Raw genomic sequence first — 15,706 nt, forward strand, 5'->3', positions numbered from 1 at the left:
ACGCTTTGATTCTCGGATACGCGCGGCTGCATGGTCTACATGTTTTGCATACGTGCATTGCTTGAAAATAGTTTTTGGTTATAGCGCGGTACCGCTTATAGTGCAGATATTCACGACTCCGGCGACTTACGTTATAAGCGGTCTACACTGTACTTAACTGAGCTAGTTGGTTCATAGCTAAGATGAGATTGAACAGCTGAACTGAAAAAAAAAAACAGCGACATCCTTGTCCGTCTTTCGTAGTCCTTTGTTTTTTCAGTACAACTGTTCAAACTAGTCTTAGCACTGGGAGCACTACCCACGTTATTGTTGATGCTATGATTGACACAAAGCAGCTTGCTGAGGTGACCTGCTGAAGCATCTAGTCCGTCGTCGTGTGTTTGCACCGCAAGCGACAGCAAGTCGCCGAGGCATGATATTAAAGAAATAAAATCACAAAGTCGTCAGCCCCATTATGTAAAGAAACCAAACAAGGCAATAAGAAACACGTGGGCAGTTCTTTTGGAACTCTTTGCACACCCAGTTTCAGTATTGAAGCGTGTGGGGACGGGTTTGCACAGGGCTTACCCTACGAGCGACGGTCAGGAAAGGGCACAACGCTCCTCGACTCCGCAACGCACAAAGGCTCTACGGAAGGGTGCGTCGACTCTCCGACACCGCGCAGAGAAGGCTCCGGAGTCAGATCGCCAACAAACACGGGTTTATTCACCCAAGATACAGCACAGTGCGACAGTCACGGCACTTACGGGCTAAGGCTCACCACAAGACCGATCGAGTATGCGCGCCCGCTGCGCTAGGGCTAACCGGGTAGCGGTCCGCCAAGCGCGAGAACGAGGAGTCGCGAGAACAAAGGTCTCATGTAACCTCCTCGTGCCTGTGAGCATCTGCCGTGGTAGTAGTAGTAAGTGGTTCGTTGGGAAAGGGAAAGGTTGGCGCTATCTTCTGCAGCTTTTGAGGGAGCACGGCTCAGCGCCAGAGCCGTGGCCCGCGGCGAGGAAGCGCTCAGCGGACGAGACCTCGGGTGGAGAGGGTGCCCCGGGGCCACCGCGCGGGAGGCCAATCAGGGCGCGTCCCGATGACGTGTTCTCGCGGGGCAAGTCCAATCCCGGAGGGGGGGGGGGGGGAGAAGCACGGTTTGCGCCGGAAAGTAGGTCCGGCGCGCTAGCCATGTCCACCATGTTGCTGTTACGGCGGCGGTTCCTGGAGATCAAGCTAAGCGCCACGCGCGAGCTGGGGGACGAGGCGCGGGAAGGCACCTCGATCCCCACAAGCAGGAAAAGGAGAATTTTCATTCATAAATACCTTAACAGCAGATTGCATTTTTAAAATTGTGTAAATTTCTTTTGATTCCTGCGGTTTCTGCCTCCAATACTACCACTACAACATTGGCTTTAAACACTTTACCAATCTTACTTAAATAGTGACCGGGCTGCGACAGCTACTCCACCATCTAGTGTTCGCCGTACTGAAAGAACGGATACATAGTGACGATAGATCATTGCATCGGTCAAATCCTACTTCTTATCTACTGTTTAAATTAAAACATATCACCCAATACGTCAACATACAATGTCATTGTGTTTTAATTAAGGAACTGCTAATGCCACATCAGCAAAAGTCTTCTTTATTTGCAGGTATGTAATTTCTACACCAGAGCTGACAGCCAGCCACATGGATTTCAATCAAGAATAACGGGCGGAGGCCTGACTTTCTCAAACTGGGCAATTTCAGGGTCGTAGTATGCAGCTTCACGGTAGTACTTGAGCTCGAATGGGAATCTGTCCTCCACGTAGGTGAGCGCCACCTTGAGGTCCTCTAGAGTTGGGTGCTCGTAACACACCATGTCCGATGTGTGCTCCTAGGAGAGGAAGAAAGCACAGGACTGCTCATTATTTGCACCTCCACAACTGGCTCATGCCTAGAAGCCTTGAGCGCTGCTTGCGATTATGTGATCTGCTACGCTCCAGCAGAGTATGCCTAGCGTGATGCCCACTCAGAGTGAGAGATATCAACAGTTTGCACAAACTTTCATGTTCAGCAAAAGGGGGCATTTACACACTCTTGCCATTGTCACCTGTACTGCTCTGTACTTCACTGTTAGAAGGATTTAATAAGTCTCAAAAATATTAAAAAATTACGCAGATCCAATTCACATATGAAGCGAAGGTTTCGTGAATTAGTTAATCAAACGCTATAAGTTTGCCCATTTTAAACCTGCATATTTGGTGCAAACAAAACTGCCGTGCCACGCAATGCGATGATCTCAAAGAACTAGTTGCTGTGATACATGCTACATGCTTCATGTATACATGCTATTGTGGCCGGATTGTTAGAGCACTGGGGTGCTGTGCTCAATGTTCAACCCAGGCCACCGAGCACGTAAGCCAATTTTTCTTTTATTGTGAGCTATTCGGCAAGACAGCAGCACCCATCCACGACGGTTTGTAAATTACACTTTGCTTTAAAGCTCCTGAAGATATCGCTGGAAAAACTAGGAATGGAGGCACCTCGTACACTATCTTCGCTCGTTCGTTACAACCATTTTGAAGATCATGGATTTTGCTACCCAGAGAATTCAAGCTTCCCAGGCATGGAGGAAGGAATAAAATTAGGAGGGAGTGTATCATTCGGCTAGCCTCGACAAGCCCACCTCCTCTGACACTGGCACCCTTTTGCCCGGGGCCCTTCTGTGCGGTGGCTCTCGGGAACGAATAGGCCTGCAAGGTTGCCGGAGCTTTCAAGAAATTGCTTGGCTCGTGGTAACGTTTACGAAGCAAGAGCCACCCGCTTCAGATCTATCACGTCCATTGTCCTGCACTGTTTACTAGATCTGTTCTCGGTTTCTTGGCCCATTAGGCTTAACAAGAGCGCCTGTAATAGCCGACCATAGCCTCTGAGATTCTACAGTGCCCGCGGCAGGCAAGGTGCACTGCCACATCTCGAAGGCCACACGTTACAAATGACTGCTGGTGCGATAGACGGCGCCAATACTCTTCGCATCTAAAGGTAACAAGCGAAGTCACTCAGAGGCATATACAAGGTGAAACCCCATTAACTCGAAGCTGTAAAAACTGGAGAAAATTTTCAGATAAGCAACTTTCAAGATAAGCAAAATTGCAAAACCTGGAGCCCACTGGCTGAACATAGCCCACATAAAAAGCCTTTCCGAAATACCACCAGTAATATATATCACGTTGGTCACGTTTGCGTGCATCAGCACAGAGACTACCTCAAGTTACCGTCCGCGATATCAGTGCCGATTTCTCCCCTAGCGGGCAAATTTCAACGTCCCCGGTCGCCTCCTTTCTAGTTGGAGCAACTGTGTGCCCGTTTACGTTGGAGTACGTTTAAAAACGTTTGCACCCTTTGGGGCTTATCTTGTCCCACAACATTAATCGTAATCTGCCTTGTGTTTCCCTTCTTGAAAACTGCGTTCCCTACTTTCCTGTCAAGAATGACATTTCATGCTGACTGCATGCATTCTGTTTGTGACCGAGAAGTACCTGGTGCACAGCATTAAAGAAAGGAAATGCATGCAGGATAGACAACTATTATTGAGCTTCTTTGATTTTCCACTTCTGGCTACCCGCGGGCTGCCAGAGCTACCCAGAGCGCCTTTGTTTTTCTCGGGTTGCTCCGCCCACCGCGTAAAGCACTTCCGTCGCGCGTTCGTTTTACTCGGGCTGAAAGCTTCTGGCGACCCGCAGGTTGCCAGAACAAGCCAGGACGATTTTGGTCTGGCAGCTCTGAGGAAGTTCTCTGGCTAGCAGACGACAAAAAGAGGCGATGAGTGCTCACCGCCATCTTTGTGCGGACTTGACGGATTGCAACGGGGGCGCTTCAGGACTTTTACCTCGTTCAACTAACTGGCTTGCGTCGAACGCTAGCGCGCGCCGCCCCCGGCTGGCGTGCTTTTGGACTCGCGTACTTGTTGGAGCGATTCCCGATGTCGGCGCGGTGCATGGATCACTGACTGCATTACTTCAAACATTTATCTTACTAGGATTCTAACGCACCGTTCCGCTTTGCGAGGCAGTGCCATATGAGTGGCAGCGAACCATTTGCAGCTTTCTTTTGTTTGTGTCCCGTGAATGCTTCTTCTCGGATGTGAACAGCGCGCTGCGCTCTCGATCATGCTTGCATGGTATCTTCATCGTGTTCCGCGCAAGTTGTCGAAGTTGTAGATGCTCATTCCCACACGTTGCGGCGCCTTTTCGGTTCATGTCTTTTTCTGGTGGTATCCGTTTTCACATTGCTTGCAAATACGCGGCGATATGTCTTTTCTGCAGTTAGCGTAGGCATCGCAGCTAACCCGTGTTCGCTCCGTCTCTCCGTCATATCTTGGGTGACAGCTTGAAACCGATGCGTTCTGACTATATATAGGCCATTGATGTTGAAGAAATGCACTGGTTGAGATGAGTAATGACCACACGTACATTAGCTTTATTATTGCTCTCATGATCGACCAATACTATTTTTCGTGTGAAGCTTTTCACGGGTTACAGGCGGTGTGCATTCCCACGTGCCAGCCGCAGCCCCAGCTCATTCAGCACAGGAGCAGAATTAGGAGGAGCACCATCAGGCGAAGCTAACTTTCTGAAATCGAATTCAAGCATGTACGAAATTTTATACATATAAGACGTACCCGAGATCCTGCTTTTTCGTGTTTTGTCAAATGGTGTCAAATGTTGCCAGTGGCTGATGTGATCTCTATACGAGCGATCACTTAGGTGCGATTTCACGTCTTAGAATCGGACGCGTAGCACGCCGTTTGTTGCGCTGTGCCAAGTGAGCTGCACAATGCGCATCCTGTGCCGAGTCGCGTGAAATCTCGCAAAAGTGATTGTATTCCTGAATGCAACTATATATTTCCAAGGTGGCAAGCAGAAATGGGCCGACTACACCGCGCGGGCGCGCCGGCCAAGCCGGTCGCTGCCATGCTGGCAGCATGTTTACATTTCTCCCGCAGCCGGCGCTGTCCCGGCATTTGGTTTTGCAAACTTTGGGCAGCTCCAGGTTGTCTTGGGATCTCAGCCCACGTGACTTCCTATCAAAACCGGAACTAGCTGGCTGCCAGAACTCCGAAAATCGAAGAAGCCCATTGTTGTGGGGCAAGATAAGCCCCAAAGGGTGCAAACTTTTTAAAGAGTGTACTGGTGTTTGTGTTTGCACTTCGGCAAGCTTGGCCTCGTCATCCTGTAATGGTACACAGTATTTTTTGAAGCTAAACATTTCGACAGAATTACCTGTCTGGTTGGGAAAATTGATAAAGACTTAGTTTTTTTTTTTGTGTCAATCAGTGCTAAAACAGTCTCGAAAACACGAAACATTGAGACACACCTATGATACTGCTTGTTCCAGAGAAATTCACGGATGAGACAAGCACCACGCTGCAAACAGTCAAATCACACATTTTTCTGCTCGTGCGCCTTCTTTTGATACATGTCTGGTGATAAATCAAGTGGCCCTTAGGTACACAGCGATAAAGCTTAGTAAGCTTCGTACATACAGGCGCATTCACTGAGTGCCGACCCTTTTCGGGATGAAGTGCGCTGCAGGACCAGCTGATGAGAAACATTGTCGTGGTCAAGTGGGCAGTGCAGAAATGCAGTAAAAGCAATAGCACGTTTTGGCAGCAATTTAAAGGGTAAGTATTAAGGGTATTTTCTGGAAATTCTACTCATGGCCTGCAATGCAAGTCTGTGAGGTGGCTGCCTAACAGAACAAGTGTAGTAGTTTACACAATTGTCAATTGTGCACTGTTTATCATAAAGCACTTGGCTTATTCTTTGCAAGCCTTTGCAAGTCACTGCACTAATAACTGCTGGTAGCCATCGCCATAACAAATATCATTCATCATTATTTTAGATATGCCGCTCACCAACTAAGTGACGAGAGAGAGAGCACGCACAGCGCGACTGAGCGCTGCGTGTACAACGAGAGAGACAGCATGCACGTTGCCGTAGAGACAATGGCGCACCGACATGACTTCAAAAAGACACTTTTAACAGCGAAGCTGTTTAAGCAGGCCGTCCGTCCGTCATGGACAAAAAATGTGAGCCAATCCTGGCGGCAGTGCAGAAAGGGTCCAAGCGCAATGCCACATACCCCTGTGAACCCCTGCGAAGCTGAGCCTGGCTAAGTCTAGCTGAGCATGGTTGGGGCTACTTAAGGGGCCGTATTCTGAAACGTTCCCACTTCGGCGAAATTTCTTTTTCGCTTTCAGGTGCGCGATGATTGGCTGTTTTAGCAAAATTGGATGAGCTGATAAGCTGGTTGAGCCCGACGTCATTCAATTTTGCTAGACCAGCCAATCAGTGCGCTCCTGAAAGCGAAAAAAGAAATTTCGCCGAAGTGGAACGTATCAGAATACGGCTCAAGGTTAGTCAGTCATCAATAGCCAATCAATAGGTAATCGATAATCAATCAATAATCAATAAATTCCGGAAAATGCTGGGGATGACTTGGTAGTGCTTAGCCTAGCCCAAATACGTGGCCAATACTTTGTGATAGCCAATCAATAGCTAATCGATAATTGATCAAAAAATTCCAGAAAATGCTGGGAATGACTTGGTAGTGGTTATCCTAGCCCAAAACCCAGGACTAGCTAGGTGCCCATCAGCTCCGCTGTCTCTTTAGCATTGCGCCTCCTGCGCAAGCTACGCTAATTTTTAACATCGGGGTCGCTTCTCAAGGGGCGCAGTAGTGCCACCTAGCCGAGGTTGTCTCGTGTAGGGGCAATGGCGTTACTGGCACTATGCCAATACGACCTATGTGCGTGGCACTGAGTCAAGGCGACTGATCCTAATGCAATATTTGAAGCCAGTCATTCGAGCACAATTGTTCCGGGCATCCAAAAAACTGACACTGCTACTTTCTACATTGTAATGAATTCCGGACAATTGCAGTTTAAAAACCAAAACTGAACTGCAGAAGTGCGCAATTGTCACGCCTGTAGCGGCTGCCCACGAGTGATGCGGCATTTACGCCTCACCATCGCTTGAGCGTGCTTATCAAGCCGTCGCTGAAACACTGTGGGCTCGTATATTGGCTTCTTTTGAGAGCAGCACGTGGGCTGAGCGCACCTGCTCAAAAATGCCAATCGTCTTGCTCAAAGTCACAGTTAAAATGTTGTGTTCTTCTTCTTCTTCTTTCTGGGGTTTTACGTGCCAAAACCAGTTCTGATTATGAGGCACGCCGTAGTGGAGGGCTCCGGATTAATTTTGACCACCTGGGGTTCTTTAACGTGCACTACAACGCAAGCACACGGGCGTTTTTGCATTTCGCCTCCATCGAAATGCGGCCGCCGCGGCCGGGATTCGATCCCGCGATCTCGAGCTCAGCAGCGCAACGCCTTAGCTGACTGAGCTACCCCGGCGGGTAGTTAAAATGTTGTGATCACAGTGATACAGCCAGGGGCCGGAAACTCTCTATACCACCCATGGGACGCTTGGTCCCATGCCGATACGCGGTGGCAGCGCCGCTTCCACCACTGGCGACTGCCGGATATTCTACTGGAAATAATTCACAAACAAAACAATGCCTCCAGACGTCACTGATGAGGTCAGAAAGTAGAGAGAGAGGGCGTGGAGCCGGGGGGAGGAGGGTTGCCACCGAAGCCCTCCTTTCCCACTTCGCATGCAAGCAGACTGTTTGTGCTCTCTTGCAGGTCCGCTGGCCGTGCGGCGACATTGGCCAAATCGTGGAGCAGAACCCACTAAAGTGTGTCATGTATTAGGAAGCGCTTTCTTCTTACCAGGTTTACCTTGCAAGCTGCTATTCATTTTCTAAACCACTGGGGCATTGCTCGTACGCACCAGTGCCAAGCAATTATAATGAAGAATATTGCTACACGCGTGTGGTATTTGGTTGTTTGAACGAGGCGCGCGGGCGCCTAGACGAAGAAGACGAACTGCTCTGGGCTCTCGAGCTATCGGCTGATCTGGCCAGAGCTGCAGCTATCTTTTGTAAATATACTTGTAAATAGTCTCCTGTACTTAATTCTTCGTTCGCGTAACATTTTTGGTGGTGCGTGCCGTTCCCCGTCCTCACCACGGAGCTCCGCAGCGGCCGCACCGTCCAGCTTTCCGCCATGGCTCCCGGTGACGACAACTCGTCTGCTGCTACTACTGCAACTCCAACCACAACGTACGTCACGGTTGCCACTCCCCGTGATCCTGGCTTATTCTCCGGCCAAGATAATGTTGACGTTGATGACTGGCTACGCATGTATGAGCTTGTTAGCCGCAACAACCACTGGGACCCTACCATAATGCTAGCTAATGTCCTCTTCTACTTGGGCGGAACTCCTCGTGTCTGGTTCCGGACACACGAGGAGGAGATCTCTAGCTGGGACGCTTTCAAGGAAAAGCTCCGCGACCTCTTTGGCAATCTGACCGGTCGGCAGCAGGCTGCCAGAAAAGAGCTTGCTACACGAGTACAGTCTTCCACTGAATCGTAGGATAGGAGGAATAAACTTTATTTGTCCAGCGGTTAAGGCTGTTGGTGCCCGGGGCTAGGCTGCCAGGGGTCCATCGCCGGAGAAAAATCTTTCGAGATCCTCGGCAATGGCCCTGGCCCGCTGGACGGCCCACTCCTGGTCCTCGGGTGCCTCGCTGAGGAGGGCGGCTTGCCATCTCTCAGCGAGGCGCCCCGCTTCAGAAGGTCCTGCTGTTATCTTCCCCCTTCCTCTTGTTCCTTCTTCTTCAGGGCGTTGACATTCCCAAAGTATATGGGCCATATCAGCCCGTTCGTGCTCGCACCACGGGCAGCCGGGCGATGGGTGCAGCGCGGGCCACAGGCGGTGCAGGTGATAGGGGTTGGTGAAAGTGCCCGTCTGCAACCGCCTCAGGTCGACTGCCTGGGACCTGTCCAGCCGCCCGTGGGGTTGTGGATATGTCATACGTTCTTGCCTATAGTGTGCAAGAACCTCTCGGTACGAGGCCGGAAACTCCTCGATATCACAGTCGGCGTCCCCGTGGCCCCCAGCTCCGGCCGCCGCGATTTGGGTTGTGTTGATAATTCCTGCGGTGGGGTCCCGCACAACAACGGCGGCTGCCCTCTGGGTGATCGCGTCGCGGCGGGTAAGTTGCCTCGCGACGAGATGGGCACGCTCGTTGTGGTTGGGCGGGATGCCGGTGTGTTTTCGGCCGTTAGTATTGTTGTTGCGGCTGTTGTCTTCTTTGTCACTGAATCGTATGTCTCGTACATACAAGACGTGCTAGCTCTTTGCCGGAAAGTCGACGAGAACATGGTCGAAGTTGACAAGGTTGGCCACGTTCTCAAGGGGATCGCGGACGACGCGTTCAACTTGTTGATCTTCAACAATGTGTCTACCATCGACGTCATTGTCAAGGAATGCCGCTGCTTTGAGCTCGCCAAAAGCCGCCGCGTAATTCCACAGTTCTCCCGGCTCCCTAACACGGCTGCGACGTCGTCCTGCGTCGCCCTTACCGCTTCACCCCCCTCCAATGAGATCGTCACACGTATTGTTCGCCACGAGCTCGAGGCTGCCAGTCCTGCCACGTTCCTTCCGCGCCCACTTGACCCCACCATTGACCAACCAGCCCCAGTGATCTCCCTCATTCAGGAGGTTGTGCGGCAAGAGTTTGCCAACCTCGGTTTTCCTGCTGCCTACTCCATCTCCCGAGCTGACGCCCGACTGGTGCCGACAGCTGCGCCGCGCAGCGATCTGTATTCCCGTCCCAGATACCGCAACCCTACAGAGTGGAGAACTCCGGACGACAAGCCCATTTGCTTTCGTTGCCATCCGCATTGGCTACGTCGCTCGCCACTGCCGCACCTCCTGGACATCGCCGTATTCGAGCTACTTTTCCCCGTCTCCTCGCCCATATGCCGACCCGACCCTCGCCCCTACTCGCCTCGCCGTATGCCTTCTAGCTCTCACGTATCCGTCGATGACAGTCGTCCCACTCGCTCGCCGTCACCTCAGCGCCGTCGGTCGGTTGCGAACCGTTTTAATTACCAATATTTGCAGTATTTATATTACATTTTGTCATTTCACGAAAGTAGTCGCTTTGAAAGTTCTAACTTTCGGTTACGTTTAGGGCTACACTTCAACTAGTCCACAGATATAGTGGGGTGTAGCATAAAGAAAATAACTTCCTGGCACCATAAATCGTTAATTTTGTTCTAGTGTTGTGAAGTGGATCAACTAAACCAGCCGTTTTCTCGGCCAGCCAAAACTCAACACAAGTAAAAGTTGAACGCTTTTCTTTTTATTCACATATTCGGTACTGGAAAAAGAGTGACCTCTACGCCGTGCGAAAGTGACAATGTACAGAAGCAACTTTCATTCACAACGGAAATTTGCACATAATGAGTGAAAATAGATTCCAGAAGATCCAAACCAATGCGAAAATTATTAACCACCACGGCATGCGTCTTTTTTTTTTTAACCTTGGCTGTGCATGTTGACAAAGAGTGAACAAAATGAATAGCCCAAAAACATGCACCCAAGCCATTCATTACAAGTATTTCACAGGCAACATGATGGCAACATGGCTGCCGTCATGACGAATGAGTTGAGCGACACTACTCTTATGTCAGTCCACTCAGGCTTGCACAGAACTGGTTTACTCATGCAAAATGAATACCTGCTCAGAAAATAGAGTGAAATACTTGTGCTTACCCATGGTCATTAGGAAACTTGAAAAATTTCATAGAACTGGAATTCCCAGTGTTCGAATGCCACAGAGCCACGCAACACATGTGATGCCTCAATTTAGCCATCTTCGTCTAATGCTTGGTCAACCTGGTTTCCTGCGTCTTCCGTTCGTTGCATGCCTGATCAAGCTTCTCTGTCTTATATTTCCTATCTTTACACTTGGGACACTCTAAGCAGACGACCAAGCGCGATCTGACTTGTGATATCGCTGAGCGAGTGGCAAGGGTGAGCGGAGGCAAGCTCGACGTACGCACGATGGCAACCACTTCTTCGCCTGATTTAAAATCCACAAAAAGAGAAATAAGAAAAATAACTTAGGATGTCCGGCAATCCCTAGGAGTGCGCATGTTCCTTGAAACCGAAACTAGCTTTACTTTCCGGGGCCTGATACAGCGTCTAATGTTACTAGACTGGCTTCAGTTGCAAAACTCTCCGCCCGTGTGCTTACCGCCGCTGTCGCCACTCCTTGGGCAGTCGCCAGATGGCGGCGCCGTTCCATCCCGCTCCACTGCAGATGCCTCGCCACAGCCTTGAGCTCGTGTGGACGAGCAGCTTGCGCGTGTTTCACGCTCGCTGGCATTCTCCCTATAGTCCGAATTAGTGATACCATGCGAAAGCGGTACCCACCTAAATCAATAAGATATATCGGGCTAGTTGGTTCATACTGACAGAAAGGTAAACTGCACGATAGGAAGAAACGCATATGACGAAGCGCAGAAGCTGTGTTTTTAAGTGTCGTGTGTTTCTTCCTGCCGCCTAAACCTTTCATGCAGTTTACCTTTCCCATACAGTAGCTTGGCACGTTTTCTCGCTGCTTTTACTTGCTTAACACTTTGGTCTTTGGCAGTTTATACACCAGCTAGTGAGACCAAATTTATTATCCACAAAAATACCAGCACAACTTTCTTGTAAACCAATGAATGCTTTATTAAAGAAAACGAAGTAAAAAACAACTGTGTGCCCTTATAGACCTACACCACGGCTCTACGTCACGAAAATGCGGTGGCGCTGTCATCGGAATTTAATTTCACTTGGTAGGCACTCCGCCACCGAGCCGCCGCCCGTGTCGCGCCTACCACAGCAGCCGCTGGGTTTCGCGGGTGGTTGTGCGGTTCCATCTGTGAGGTCTTTATTATACGATTTTACAATGAAAGAAACGCAGTATGTGGATGAGCTGAGTTGCGTTGAAATACGCAAGAGACTAAAGTTTTCATAGGTTTCCTGTTGATGAAAACAGTCGCAAGCAAGGGCCGCCGCGGTAAAAAGCGAAAGTTGGATTATGATACCAGATCATCCATTATGCGCAAAACATTTCGTAACCATTAAGCTTCTCTTTTATTTTGATTGGCGTGCATTAGCCGATCTTAGGATCCTTATTAGCGTGCCATTATCATTGCTTGCCGCACTGTGGGAAAGCTAGATTAGAATTAGCCTTGAATGTAGGTCGAGCGAGCAGATGCCCCACAAAACACGTCACATTCGAATTTGTTTTCATCTCAAAGAATTGTGCCACCAGCAGTGTAAATATCCTATTACACGTTCACATACGCAGGCAGCAGGGTGACAGCTGCGTTTATTGCAGTGTGGAAGTCATAAATGCGCCTAAATGTGTCAGTTAAATTTCGAGCGCGAAGCAAAATGTACAGTGTTAGTACAGAGTTGGAGCGATCGGACGGCTGCGTACAACAGCTAGCTCACATTGCATGGGCCTACACAGGCGGCGTCGCCGTAGGGCCGGTACCTTGCCGGTCCCATCACCGAGGCGATCGCTTCTATCGCCACTCACGGCGACGTAGAAATCGGTTACAGCTTGTTTTTACCATAAAATAGTTCTTAATAGAAAAACTATCTCGAATTTGCGCGTGTTTTGTAAAGCAGCGCCCAGTACTAAACAACTGGCGCGATCCGGAGCAACTACCCGACGGCATTTCGTCTGGCAGACGGAAACCGAAGCACCGGCCGTCTCAGAGAGGCGGCTCGGCTGGCTTGCAAGTACTACGTTTCGTTTGTTATTCACACCAACGACACCGACAAAACCGATTCATTTAAGCCCACGTTAATCGTGTTGTCGAAAATAAGCGCACAATGATGAGCAGCAGGCCAGGTCGCAAGCGCTGTCGGTCGTCACTGCGGCGGTCAACGAGCTAGGCCTAGCGTCTCGTTCGGCCGTATCCCGATGGGGGCGAGATGCAAGAACGTGCATTGGGTGCACATTAAAGAGTCTCACGTAGTCAAACTTAATTCGGTGCCCCCATTACTGTGTGCTTCATAATGAAATCGTGGTTTTAGCTCCCCCACCCCATTTAAAAAAAAGAAAAAAAAAAATGCGCCATCCGCACATGCAAGCGGTGGCGGCGAATGTGGGCGGAGCCAAACATTGGGCGGAGCCTACGCGACGTCACTATAGGGCCTAAAATATATCGACGGTGCCTACCGCTGTTTACAAACATGGTGTAGGTCTATATATAGCTAAGACTTAACTGTCAGAAGGGACATAATTTAGGCAAATGATTGCTATGTACGTGAAAAGCAACTCCACCTACAGCAGCTTGGCACATTTCCTCGCTGCCTTTACTTCCAAGACTGGATCCCCGCCGCTGCTCCAGGAACCTTGCCTAAGAATGCACTTTTATGCAAGGTTCCTGCAAGGTATGCGTGTATGCATGCGCGTGTCTAAATAAAAATTAGCGTAGCCTGCACAAGTGGCACAAGGCTAAAGAAAGAGCAGGAGCTGGGCCGACATTTTGCAGCGATACTTTACGACTTATTCTATACTAGTCTTATCATCCACCGCTCACGGCCGGCTGATCCCATTGATAACGCGAGTGGACCGTCGCTCTGACCAGTGACAAAGTGCGATAAGCGAGAAAAGGCATTAACACCGGAAAGGCATAGCTACAAAATACAGACCCTGATCAGCACTTAGCTGGTCCTGGCCTTACGGGTTATGCTTTTCCGGAATTTATTGGTTATTCATCGATTATCGATTACCTATTGATTGGCTATCGCAAGTATTGGCCACGTATTTGGGTTAGGCTAAGCACTACCAAGTCATCCCCAGCATTCTCCGGAATTTATTGATTATCGATTAGCTATTGATTGTCTATCGCAAGGTGATGCGAGGCGCAGCTGTGCGCAGTGACGTCATCGCTGGGCGAGTTTTTGCGAACACTGCGCGGGGAAGCAAAAAGCTTAAACAGCTCCGCTGTTAAAAATTTAATTATGCGTGCACTCAGTTCCTGAAAGTGCAAAGGGCACACCCAACACGACTCAGCGTATTCTCTGAAAGCTCTTCTAAGATGGCCCAGAACAGGTCACCAAACATCTCTCTTCGTTCCCCCGGTTGGTTCGACAGATACGAGGGAAGGTTCGGGAACACTTTCGGCACCGCACCATCGGCAAGTGTCCTCTTGTCTCGTGGCACCTCAACCTGTCTGTCCATTGATACTATGCAGAAACACTTTAAGATGTCCTGCTCATGAAAGTATAAATGACATACCATGGATTTCGCAGAGAGTTCCCGGTCGGCACGAGGAATCGTTCTGTTCAACGCCTCGTGAAGTGTCGCATTGCTGGGAGCACACAAGAAGTGGTGCGCCGAAATGTCGACATCATTTGATAGCCGCTTGTTGCAGTCAGAAACGCAGCGCGTCGGCATCGTCTGCTAATATCCTTAACAAACACAGCGAAGGCTAGTTTCGCGGATGACATGCTTCCTGAAATCCGCCGTCAACAACCAACCACAGAATACACCAATGCTGCACCGCGTGTTTCGTCCGGCCAGTTCGCGTAGCCGGCTAGTGGGGAAGTGAAGCTGGGTGCGACGGCAGCATCATGAAGGCGTGGGTGGGTGGCGGTTCCGCGCAACGCCGCCGACTTTTACAACTGAAGGTAGCCTAGTAACCTTGACAGCGCCCAACTGAGAGGGGGAAAAAATAGACTCACTGCTGCTACTGCTTGTATGGTGCTTGTATGGGTGTTCTAAAGTGCTACTACTGCCGGAGGTCACAACGAAGTGGCAGCGAGCAGCCCGCGCGAGCGGTGACAGAAAGAAGGGCGAAAGATAAGCGCGGCCCAGCGTGGAGTCTTTGTCTCAGCTAGCGAACTGCCGCCGAGGGAAAAGCATGTTCAAGCGATGCTGCTGACACTGCCCCGTTGTCTTTTCTCTTCTGGTATTTTCCGAGTGGAGATTTTGAGACATCCGGGGGAGATTTAGGTGAGAAACACCCGGGTTGACACCGTGGCCAGAAAAAAAATTCTACTTACCGTATTTACTCGATTCTAACGGGCCCTCGATTGTAATGCGCACCCGCTTTCCGTGACCGAAAAAAAAAAAGTCCTTTACAGTATCGCGCACCTCATGCTTTCATACAGAAATACAACTTTCTCTCATTTGGAAAAAACAACAAAGATTTACTCCCGATGCAGTAAAGTTGCGATGAATAGAAAAAAGTCATAGTTTCGCCCGAAAGGCAAAGCATCGATTGCGATAGCAAATTAGTAGACAGCTATGCAAAATAAGGATAGCAGTTTTATTGGCTGTATAAACTTGCAAACATTCGCTTACTAACTAAATTAACAAACATGGTGTCATGCACGCACAAGCAAACATGAACTCATCTCGCTAGTTGACCATAGAAACTAGCTGTCAAAACGCGAGTGACGAAGCGCGTCGAGTGACCTGACCTTCATGGTAGCACGCTTCTCGCTTCAACGTGAAATATAAGTGGTGAAAACACAGCGCGCGGCTGCCTCTCCCCGTCGCAGATCGCTTTCAAGATAAGGCTAACGTATCGCCGAGTGGATCGTCGCACAATACATTCCATTTCGGTCCACTGAAACCCTTCCGCGTTGCTTAGCTGGTGAAAATCCTCTCTTGTTTGTGCCAGTCCTGCACGCTAGTTTCGGATAAGCCGAACACTCGTGATGCAGCCCGATTTACGTCTGCCTCTGCGCACAAGATGTCTTTCCTTTTAAATGTGGCATCGTGATGAACTCGGCAGTTCATGCTGATAGAGC

General features: G+C 49.7%; 1 protein-coding gene across 1 annotated transcript in view; it reads right to left on the bottom strand.

The window, feature by feature from the left end:
• Window positions 1–1,608: 1,608 nt before the first annotated feature.
• Window positions 1,609–15,706, bottom strand: part of LOC119449329 (NADH dehydrogenase [ubiquinone] 1 alpha subcomplex subunit 9, mitochondrial) — a 79,267-nt gene continuing 65,169 nt past the window's right edge. The window contains exon 10 of the mRNA XM_037712496.2: window positions 1,609–1,858. Within this exon, the coding sequence (XP_037568424.1) occupies window positions 1,679–1,858 (180 nt within the window). The 3' untranslated portion in view covers window positions 1,609–1,678. The remainder of the gene's footprint in view (window positions 1,859–15,706) is intronic.

Source organism: Dermacentor silvarum, chromosome 4 (assembly GCF_013339745.2).
Source record: "Dermacentor silvarum isolate Dsil-2018 chromosome 4, BIME_Dsil_1.4, whole genome shotgun sequence".
In the NCBI taxonomy this organism is placed as follows: domain Eukaryota; kingdom Metazoa; phylum Arthropoda; class Arachnida; order Ixodida; family Ixodidae; genus Dermacentor; species Dermacentor silvarum.